This window comes from Mastomys coucha, unplaced genomic scaffold, assembly GCF_008632895.1.
Source record: "Mastomys coucha isolate ucsf_1 unplaced genomic scaffold, UCSF_Mcou_1 pScaffold16, whole genome shotgun sequence".
NCBI lineage: Eukaryota > Metazoa > Chordata > Mammalia > Rodentia > Muridae > Mastomys > Mastomys coucha.
This window is the reverse complement of record NW_022196898.1, coordinates 105,055,523-105,066,770: the sequence shown is the minus strand read 5'-3', so window position 1 is coordinate 105,066,770 and position 11,248 is coordinate 105,055,523. Positions and strand designations below refer to the sequence as shown.

General features: G+C 37.5%; 1 protein-coding gene across 3 annotated transcripts in view; it reads right to left on the bottom strand.

The window, feature by feature from the left end:
• Positions 1 to 196: 196 nt before the first annotated feature.
• The window catches only part of Zranb2 (zinc finger RANBP2-type containing 2), a 12,530-nt gene continuing 1,478 nt past the window's right edge, over positions 197 to 11,248 (bottom strand). The window contains exons 2-11 of one of the 3 annotated variants that reach the window (XM_031375958.1): positions 10,761 to 10,813; positions 10,560 to 10,668; positions 9,487 to 9,569; positions 6,541 to 6,617; positions 6,068 to 6,202; positions 5,387 to 5,556; positions 3,855 to 3,941; positions 1,981 to 2,139; positions 974 to 1,048; positions 197 to 454 (exon numbers count right to left, since the gene is read on the bottom strand). In XM_031375958.1, the coding sequence (XP_031231818.1) occupies positions 1,015 to 1,048; positions 1,981 to 2,139; positions 3,855 to 3,941; positions 5,387 to 5,556; positions 6,068 to 6,202; positions 6,541 to 6,617; positions 9,487 to 9,569; positions 10,560 to 10,668; positions 10,761 to 10,813 (907 nt within the window). In that variant the 3' untranslated portion in view covers positions 197 to 454; positions 974 to 1,014. The remainder of the gene's footprint in view (positions 455 to 973; positions 1,049 to 1,980; positions 2,140 to 3,854; positions 3,942 to 5,386; positions 5,557 to 6,067; positions 6,203 to 6,540; positions 6,618 to 9,486; positions 9,570 to 10,559; positions 10,669 to 10,760; positions 10,814 to 11,248) is intronic. The other 2 variants (XR_004119915.1, XM_031375957.1) reach the window with 2 other exon arrangements.

Genomic DNA, 11,248 nt, shown 5'->3' with positions numbered 1-11,248 from the left:
ATTTCCAACTAGCTTATTAGCTTTGCCCATGTGTCTGAAGTCCAGGCAAGGCCCAGGCAACCCTGTCTGTCAATAAAACATTTAGAAATGAAAAGGACAAGGATTTAAAGTAGGAAACAAAAGTACTCTGTTATTGCTAGGATGGTTTTAAACAAAGCAAATGGTTGTAAATAATGAACAGAGCATTTATCTGGGGAACAGTATATGGCTTAAAATGCAATTTACTTTAAGTTTCACAAATAAACACAGTTGTATTGTTTTGAAAAGCAATAAAGGCATGCACCTCTACTAGCAGATGTAGTACTTTTGACCAAATAAGACATCAACTTCCTAAAAAATATGCTTCATGCACTGTACTCAATGTTTTTTAAAGATGTAAATTTTAATACATTATTTCTTTTTTGAACTTGAACGGGAACCAGAATGGGTTGATCCGGAGGACGACCTGTGGTGCCTGTAAGACATAAAGAGAGCAACACAATCTGTAAACAGCACTAAATCAAGTGTCTGTTTCTAAGACTGCAAACACCAGAGAAGAGCAGAGCAAACACTAGGTACACCTTGATGCTTGCAGGAGCACTTAAAACCTAAGATAGCTTACACACTTTTTTGATGTAAGCCCAGAATTGGTGTGATTTGAACTCAAAACTCTCTACAATTTAAGAATATAGACTCATTTCAAATATAGCCACCTCTCAATTATTCAAGGTAATGAAGGGAAAGCCTTGAAAAAAGCTCATAATCACATATATGTACAAGGAAGGCAAAGAATCCTGGTAAGGTGTGATAAAATCAATGTCTGCTGTACCACAGAAAACACACCGGGTCTCTATGGAACACAGCAAGGCTTCTGAGTGCATGAGAAAGTACATTCAAAGCAATGAAGTTTTGGAGGTCTACATCACATAAGGTGACTGTACAGTTAGTTAAAGTGCTAGAGTCATGCAGCCAATATGAGTAAGTCAGTATCAACCTGGGCAAAGTGGTGGTGTTCCGTAGGGGTTGGCCCTGGGCTCAGGGTTGTTTAATGTTTTCACCAATCACCTGGCTTATAGAATAGAGAACATGTGCATTAAGTTTAGATGACAACAAACCAGGGGGGATTATATGTGGCTAAGATTAAAATTTGCAGAAGTGGTAGAATGGCAACAGAGTACAGAGTAATTTTCATATGAAGAAACAATGCACAGAAGGAAGACTGGGCACAATCTTGAACTTTGAATGTATAGGACATGTAATTCTGAGAGTAGGAATAACATGACCCTAACCCTCTAAACCCAGCCATCACCAGACTCTAATGATCCTTCTTTTCTTTCACAAGCTGAGGGAATATGGAAAATTTGCCAAGATTACAAATGAAGCCATAAATCATTATTAAGACATTGAAAACCAAGAGAAAATTAGTGAAACAAAGTAGTCAAGTCTGTTGCAGAAAAGGCTGACACATGACAAGTGCACTCTACACATAGGGACCCAGAAAAGGTCCTTTCCAAGAGAGAAAAATGGATCTGGACTGCAAGATGAAAAAAGTATTAACTCCAAGGGCATGTAAAGGGCATAAAAGGCATGTGCTACAGAAATGCACTCACACATATTTAAAGGAGGACAGATCCCCATGACTTTGCACGTTCACCCTGACTAGGTACCCTAGGATCCCTACCATCTCTAACATTTAGTTTTAAAAACCAAACACATGTAAATTATTTCAACATATAGCTCTTGGGTTTTGATCTTTAAAAACACAAAAATAACCGAGAGTTGGCTATAATATACGTGGAAATAAAATTCAAACAATAAAATGATTAGAGGATAGTCTGTCTTGTAATTTTTCAAATAAAACAAGCTAAACAATGTAATCTGAATTTTGAAGTTTAAAGATAAAAAATTTAAAGAACAAAGGAGAAATCTAACCCTGGCCTACAAAGTCCACCTATGAAATACACGTAAGAACACCCATTCTTATTCTACAGAAACCCAAACCTTTCGGGTGACCGTGATCTCGTTCGTCTTTTTTTGCGAACAGCTGGTGAAGAAGGTCTAGAGCGACTCCTCTTCCTGTCTCTTTCAGGAGATGATGAAGAACTCGAGTAAGATCTTTTTCTTGGGGAAGAAGAGCCCCTGTGGGACCTGGAGCTGGATCTTCATTGATTGAGAGACAAAGCAGACGTTTCATTAAAGGCAGAAGTGAAGACTGTCCAGTTCCCAAAAGCAAACAGGGTTGTGACTATGAGGATGTTATGAGGGAATACTTACTGCTTACTCAGCAGAAGACTTCTGGGTCAACCATCAACATGTTCTATTTATACACAATCATTTCATCTTTAAAACATTCTAAATATTTACCCTTGGTAATTAGAAAGTAGTTTACTGAATTAAGACAGGATACTTTTATAATTGCTTATAGTGTTCCAATTTAAAGTATACAAACAATGAAATCAAAATGTAACTTCAATTCTGTGGTGACTTTACAGTCAGAAAATAGATCCATTTGTTGGGAAAATCCATTTTATATAAAGCTTGCTGAAAACAATGAACTTCACTTCTTATAGGTAAGGTGCTACAGACAACTGAGGGACATGGCCCAGAAAAAGAACACTTAAGTTGCAAAGTAGTCAATGAAAATGGCAACTTTATAATGTGACTTGTGCTGAGAACTGTGCTATGAAGTATGTAGTGGTAACATTTACATGTTTTAGGAGGAAGGAAATGTGCAATTTAAAAAGAGCAAATTTATCTCCATTTACATATATTTAGTTGAAGGAATTTAGCTCAAACTTCCCAAAAAATTCACCTTTGGGCTTAAAATAAAATGAGAAAGCCCAAAAGGAGAATTCTTTGGAAAGTTGTAAGCAATTAAATGTTTGGGAAGGATATGAAGGCTATTCTGGAAACCTCAGTCTTACAGTTCCCAGAGGGCCACACCAAGACTTCACAGTCTGAAGTGAGCACCGGTAGTTAATGCACGTAAGAAAGAAACCTCTGCTCTACTGGGCACTGGTCAGTGAGTGCACCATTACTCCTCTCCTCAGGGGCACTCAATGGTAGCTGCCCTCAAACATTAGAATGGGCTCAAGTAAGTGAGCCATTCTCTAGAAGAGTTGTTAGGAAACATCAATTTGAATCCCACAAGTGGGACTTTAGAGGCTTTCGTATAAATGCTGCATCCCTGCAGGACGCAATACAGTGACTAAACATACTGAGCAAGCATACTCAGCATACTGAGCAAGTACAGAAAAGTTTTTCAAGAAACCAAAAATCTAATACTTCTATCGCTTCTTTACCGATCGTTTTCCTTCATTCAAAGCATGGCTTAGATCATACCACACTTAAGCCAGCATCCTATATGACATGCTTTTAAGAGAAGTGTTTGTTACACAGGTAAGTTATAATATTCTTTAATGTCAGGGAGATGTAGTAAACACACAGAGCACTCACTAGAAACAGAACAGGCAAAGTTGTTGTACACATTTGCCTGTAATACAAAATGTTTTGAGGCTATATGATGGAATGGCAGGTCTTCCTCTCAGAAATAATTTTTCACTTGTGTGTCTAAATTAACTGTAAACATAATCTTAATATACTAGGTATCTGGTGGAGTAACTTGCCTTCACCTTCATACATTACACATTTTAGCTATATATGCAAACTCCATCCCCTTTAATCAATCATGAAAAAGTCTTGGCACACTGTGCAGTGGAAACATTTTGTGGTGAGATTAAGCTGAGGTAGGTGCATTAGATTCCCAGTGCTACAATAGAATTGACAAATAGAAGCAGAGTAATGAGAGCAGCAGCGGAGCCTTCTGAAGCCTGTGAGCACTCTCCTCTGCTGTACAGAGGTGCTACCTCATTCACCTTGATTTCGAACCACGGGATCTGGAATGTTCTCTGGAACCGGAGTGAGACCTGGACTGCGAGCTGGAAGAGCTTCTTGAACGGGACCTGGAACAACATGGAAGCATTTTTTTCCCCTAGGACCACATTTTTGAGCTTTGTGATATGAACACTGAAAGAAAGACATATATTAAGAGTGCATTTTTCACATAAAAAGGTGTCTATGCAAGATAAGCATTTTCCAAGCAAAAATACTTAAAAACAAAGCTTCTTACTGTAACAAAGACTAAGTTTAAAAAAAAAAATTTTCAGTGACCACTTTGCAGGCCTGATTAAACTACTGAAAGGGAAGGAACAAGCAGCACAGTTTACTACAGACAATGTCACATTTACATTTAAATTCTCCAGTACTCTTCTCACTTTCACTTGAAAACCTATTTCCAGTGTTTACTAGACAGAAAACCCTAATTGCTGCATCACATTTTGATGTCTAGTCTTCATTTGTAGAGAATTAAAGATTCAACAACCCAGCATTCTACATTAGTTACAATATTAACAGAATGTAGAGACAAGAGAAATATAGCCCTCACACTCTGAAAACCACAAATGACATCCCTGACACCATTTTTAGTTTGTTCCCCCAGAGAGACTATCACACTCATCTCAGAATCACTTATGTGGAGGGAAGAGAGACTAGGAATTGAGCCTAGGGCCCTGTGTACATGGTGGACAAGGCTCTATCACTGAAGTATACTTCCCCATTCTAAAAAATCAACATTTTTACGCTTTATGGTATGAATTAAGTAGCTGGCAACATATTTTATTCTTAAATATCATTAGAAAACTGGCCAGTAATCAATGTTGAGCCATATAAAAGCATTGTTTAGTTTTAATTATATCAAATGCATGTTTTAAACATCTGAATATCCTGGACTCTTTGGAAGCATTAGCATAATGGCTAGATTTATTCTCTATTCAGAAGACTGACACCAAAATAAATTATCAAAAAGTGTGCGTCATTAATGCTCAGAAAAATCTAAAAACCAAACTTTAAGATACTGAAATAAAAGATACTGAAATAAATTTCCACTTTACTTGACAATACCTGAACACACACTATCTACTTAGATATACATTGCTTACATAGTGTTTTTTTTTTAAATCTTTATTTTTTTATTTTTAATTTTTTTTTTTTTTTTTTGGTTTTTTGAGACAGGGTTTCTCTGTATAGTCTTGGCTGTCCTGGAACTCAGAAATCCGCCTGCCTCTGCCTCCCAAGTGCTGGGATTAAAGGCGTGAGCCACCACTGCCCAGCTACATAGTGCTTTTGAACTAAAGGAGCAGTTAAAGCCAAAAGGGTGACACAGAACAGGCAACTTCTAAGGTTCAGAATTTCTAGAAATACAGGGCAGTACTTGCAGGATACAAAGATAAAGTGTAGCTAAGGTGACTTCATTGAAATATTTAAAATAAAAGGCTTATTTAAGTTAAGTAGTAAAAAGTTAAGATACTGACATTTTGACTGGTGTTACCCTTGGCCTGCACCCGTTTACCTGGACCTGGACCTTGAACTTGAGGGGGAGGATGAGCGTGATGAAGACCTTGAGTGAGACGATCGTGACTTTGAGCGGCTCCGCCTATTGCTTTTCTTTTTGTTACTATCTTCTTCTTCACTGGCATCAAGATTATATTTTGAGAGATCAGCATCATCTTCATCCTCATCCTAATAAAATTTTAATTCCATTTAGACATCTATTTATTAATACTATCCACACAAAGGATAAATATTTATCATACTAAACATTTTTGGATGGGTCTGTTACCAAATATTTTAATGCAAGCTTATTTTCAATTTGGAAGTTCATTCACTAAAATCACCGATAGGAAAGAGTATATAGACAGTTCAGACAGGCTTCTAGAAGCCACCCCACTGATTCTCACAACATACACCAAACTGTTGGCAATTTTCAGTTCTGTCAGGAGTCCTTGGTCCACCACTACCGCTACCAGCCTTAGTTTAGAATACTGTTTTCTGTTCTCTGAATTACAATAACCATTTGCTTGGTTCTGTACACCTAACACCACAATGTGCTGACACTCATCACTCTGAAGAACAAGTATCTGGCTCCTCCAAGAGCATGTATGGCCAACAATGGTCCAGGTGTCAAAAGCTTCTTGGGCTTCAGAATAGTTCCAGTAATGTAAAGGGGAGGGGAGAGGACAGGGAAGGTTACCTCATCTAGTTTATATTTAGACAGATCTTCATCCTCATCCTCTTCTTCTCCCTCTGATTCTTTATCTTCGACTTCCTTTAATATAGACGCAGGACCAACTGCCTTCCCCCTATATTTTTTCTTTTTACGTCCAAACTAGAAAAAAAAATCCAAATATTTACACAGGCTGAAAACACAAAACCTATTTTATTTTCAAAATCTATTTGTGCCCGTGTGGAAAAGCAGATGTGGAAATGTGAGCCTGTAATCTCTGCACTTGCATGTAGAGATGGAAGATTTCCCCACTGGTTAGTCAGTCCAGCCAATGGTTGAGTTATAGGTTCAATGAGAAGTATCACCCTACATCCTCTACAGATGCACACAAGGGCACATGCACTCCCTCTACTGTACGTGCATACATCCATCTTTTCTAAACTGCAGGTATTTTTTAACATTTCTCTAACTTAAAGTGTACATATCCACTGAGAGCTTACCTCATCATATTCCCCATCAGATTCTTCTCTTTCTATATATTCAACATTCTCTCTTTCATTAAAACCACCTCCATATCCTTTAAAAAGAGTATAAATTGCTGTAACAACTCAAAATAACAAAATTATGCTCCCTTTCCCCAGCTAATACAAAATGAAAATATAATGGTCATTTACATATCTAATAACTAGTTTTTTACAAGTTAAAATCTATGATAGAAAACAAGTCAGATCTACTTTAGTTGTAAAGCACAGCAGTATGTACAAATGTTTACAACTTTAAATTTCCTATGGCAGGTGGTTCATGAAATAAATATGCAAATCATCTTTTTCTGCTATGACAAAGTTTTAAAAGGAATTCCCTCTCCATTATAATTCTTCTAGATCTGGGCTATTAACTAAGTACCATGGATTAAACTTTTATTTATTAGGTAACACAGACTTTGAAGGTAGGGTTAGATAAACAAAGTAACAGGAAACATAAAACTGAGGGGCACATCCTGATATGGACAGTACTAATCAGAAGACACAGATCTCTTCAAGAAGCTAAGTCTTAGGAGGAAACCACAAATTCAATTATAATGTAATAAATCTGACAGTTTCATGACAATGTAAGATAAGTAGCTGTATATGTAGTTCAAAGAAATCTAATATTGTTCCTTAAGACTTTGGCTTTAGAAGAAAATATACAGAAAACAAAGAAAAGGGGTCCAAAGACGGTCCTTGAAGAGTCCAAACACTCAATGGTAAGATGGAATGAAGAATAATATAGGGAGACAAAGAGCACTGAGAGGAAGGAGACAAACTGGGCAGCACTTGCAGAAGACAAAGCTGCCTCTGGGAGTTAAGAGGTAGAATCCAAGGGATGAAAAAAGAACACCTAGGAAGTTAGGTATTAGGTAGTATGGCTCTTGAACTCAAGAATTATAAAAAAATGAACAAACAATTGGGGGATAAAGAAAATTTGGAAGGGCTTGATCCAAAAGATCCATCTACCATTAGGTCTCTGATCCCCAAAATCAAATAGGGACAGTGGTATGCACTTAAGAGAGAACAGGTAAACAGGGGAAGCAGTTTTACCTACTCAGCAGCCTTGCATGCTGAATATATACACTGTCTTTGATAATGGTTGGGTTAATCATTGGCAGTGGCAAAACTATATTCTGCTGAGGTTCTCCACTGACATACAGAAACAAGTTCGTGATTGCTTAAGTCAACAATCACCAAATATCATCCACACAATTACTAGGTTTTGGGACCTACTCTCAAGCAAGCCCAAGAGTTGACACTTTCATAGTTCTTTGACAACATGATGCTCTTACAAGAAGTACTATACACTTGAGTCACAGGACATGGAACAATCAAGTTGGTACTGATCTGAAAGCTTTATCCTTACTGGCTAATTTCATAGTTCTAGAAGGTTCTATGCACACTACCAAGGGAAGAAAGGTAATCAACTGTCTTCACTCAGCTGTAAACCCCGCCTTTCCAGAGAAGCCCACTGGCGCAACAGTAGCACCAAATGGAAACAACCAAATTCTGATTAGATTTAAAGCTCTCTACAGAAGACAGACTCAAGCATGGTACCATTAATAGGGTAAAAAAATTCCATGGTAGGTAGGTCGCAGGCTCCAGGGGGTGGGGGGTGGGGCGGATACAATGATACTGGTAAATGGACACATACACTCGTTTTCTTATCTTTATACCTATAGACCAATGCATCTCTTAACCATCACCAGAGAAGCTTCTTTTCCCAATAGGTGGAGATTAATTCAAAAGCCAACAGCCAGGCAATTTGCAGTCAATGTGTGGAGTGCTTAGTTTTGACTGGCACATCTGTATCATATCCTTTCCTCTAAGGCTGGTAATCATCAAAAGGTCATGGGAAGATTTTAAAAGCTAGGGGGAGTAAGGTACACAGTACTAAAATGACTATTAGCTGGATCACAGTTAGCACATGAACTTATAGTGGCTGCGACAATGTGTACAAAGACATCCTAACAAGATCAAGCCACCAAAGTTTCAGCATAAGCTGGGAAGGGTCTATGAAGTCCCATTCAAGCTGGAATATCACTGACAACTGAAGGCTTTCAGGAGCCAATGTAAGCTTCATGCCTATGAAAGCTACCCATGTTCCAGTAGACACATGGTCCTATACCTATACACGTACAGCCAGCACTAACTGTACTCAGTGGTTTAAAAAGGGGGAGAGGGAAAGAGAGAGGGAGATATTGGGAACATGAGGTTGAGGAAGGAACATGTAGTGGGGTTAGGAGAAAAACTGGAGGTGAGGGAAAGTCTATCTCACGAATATGATCAAAACACACATGCACATATAAAATTCTTAAAACAGTAAAAAAAAAAAAAGTAAACAAAACTCCCAACAACAAAAAAGAATTTCATTTTATGCTCTGTAATTTGTAACTTTAAGTTTCTCTGATATCTAAAATGTGGCTAAGACTAAGAATTATATTTAAGCTTTATAGGATGTCTTTTAAAATGTCCTTTATCTTTCTGTCACACTAGGATATATACTATTGCTGTATCATTACTAACTATCATGTATCCACCAAGCAGAAAGAGGCAGAAAAGCTTTTATGGAAGTATCCTAGAACCCTAAATGCTAGTGTAAGGCTACCTAACACTACTTCATAAATTGCAACTATTATTACATAAAATTTTTTTTGAGTGCTAAGGGAAAAAAAATCCTGTAAATAGGGTGTGGTGGTACATGCTTATAATACCAGCATACAGGATGAAGCAGAAGCTTAGAGATGAAAGCCATCCTTTGTTATATATTGAGTCTGAGGCCATCAAGGGCTCAAACAGAACACACACACACACACACACACACACACACACACACACACGCACACACGCACGCGTGCAAAGTAGACAGGTTCCCTTTCTTCCTATGCTCTCTTGAGAAAGTAGTATAATTTTTCTTACCTGTTCTTTCTTCTAATTTAGCATACTTTGGAGTATTACACATGTTACACTCTGATCTTCTAGCCCAATTCACATTACTGCAACTACAATTACAAAACGAAACAAAAAGCCATTAAACTAGAAGGCCCCTAAACACTGAAAAAAATATTATTCAAAACATTATGGTGAAATAATTAGTACAAAGCAATGTTCACTAGGGAATAATGGAAATGAAATAAAAAATCTATTCAATATAAATTATACTGAGAAGTGACATAACTAGAAATTCTGCTACCGAGGGGAAAAAGGAGTGCTTTAATCAATAGTTCCACCTCCTATCATCTCTGAATCTACCTTAAAGAGTATGGTCTCACCTTTTATAAATATGCTTGCTATTCTTAGTCCCCTCTAAGAAATCCTCTGCAGTTCACTAAATCCTGTGACTTAGTTGTAAGACAACTCCGTGTAGGTTCAAGGTCTATCTACAGGACCAGGACTTTATGTAAGATACTTTTCTGGTCCAGTGCTCTATCATATATGTAGGACTTATTTACACAGCACAAAATGTGGAGATTGAAATAATCAATACAAAATGAAATCTAAACCTAAAAAAATATTGTATTTTTTTAAAGCTGTCATGTGGTTGCTGGAAATTAAACTTGGGTCCAAGGAAGAGCATTCAGTACCCATAAGCGCTGAATCATCTCTCTAGCCTAAAAGGCAATAAAAAAATCTAACGAGAAGCAATTTTTATGATAGGCAACTTAAGATTTTTCAAGTTACGTTCATATTATAAAAGAGACAAAAAGTAAAAACAAAACAAAACAAAAACCCCAAACCATGCAATCATTCAAGAACAAGAAGTAGACCACAGTGTCTTCAATGTCCCCCAGCCCTTTGGTTATCAGCTCATTAAACACTACTACCACAGCAACAACTGGTAACACCCTTGAAAGATACGACTTAAAATTTCCCTTTCACCATACTTAGACTAAGACCAGTAGATGTTTGGATCAAAATGGCATAACGTCTTGTCACATAGTTAGCAAGAGTTTATCTTGTTGCAGTAACAGATAGCAATCTGAAGCACATACGTTTTGCATTGCCAATCATTGGCACTAAATAAGCCCCGGCTCTTCTCTGCCAGTGTCTTTCCTATTTCTGTTCCCCCAGCTTTCATCATCTTAGCCTCAGTTGTCTTCTCTGCAAAAAGACAAAGAACGTGATATAAATCCTGAGAAATAAAGAAATGATCTGTATATACAGTATTAAGAGAACTGTCTGTTAGCACTCACCTCGACCACATCTGTTACAGCTGGTTCTCCTAGCGAAGTTTACATTTCCACACCTGAAAATTAAACGAGTAGTTAAAGTAGTAATTTCTAGATAAGCTTATCCCATCATGTTAATAACAGCAGCAGCAGGGAGAAACAAGAGCTGGGTAAAAATCTCAAACCTTGTGCTTACAGCTACTATGGGAATTATTTCAGGATCCAAACCTTGCTATCTTCAGACTAGCATGTATCATTAGTTACATAAAAGTCCCTTGTTCCAAAGTATCATCAGACTCTTCTATAACAATTAGACAAGATACCAGAGAGATTAAAAAAGGAACATCAACTCTCAGTGCAAGTAATAAATGTGATGAGTTTTAGAAGCATAAAATTCAAGCTGTGGGGGTGGTGGTACAAGCCTTTAATTACAGCACTTGTGAGCCAGAGACAGGCAGATCTCTGTGAGTTCCAGAACAACTCTGGCTACACAGAGAGAGAAACTGTCTAGA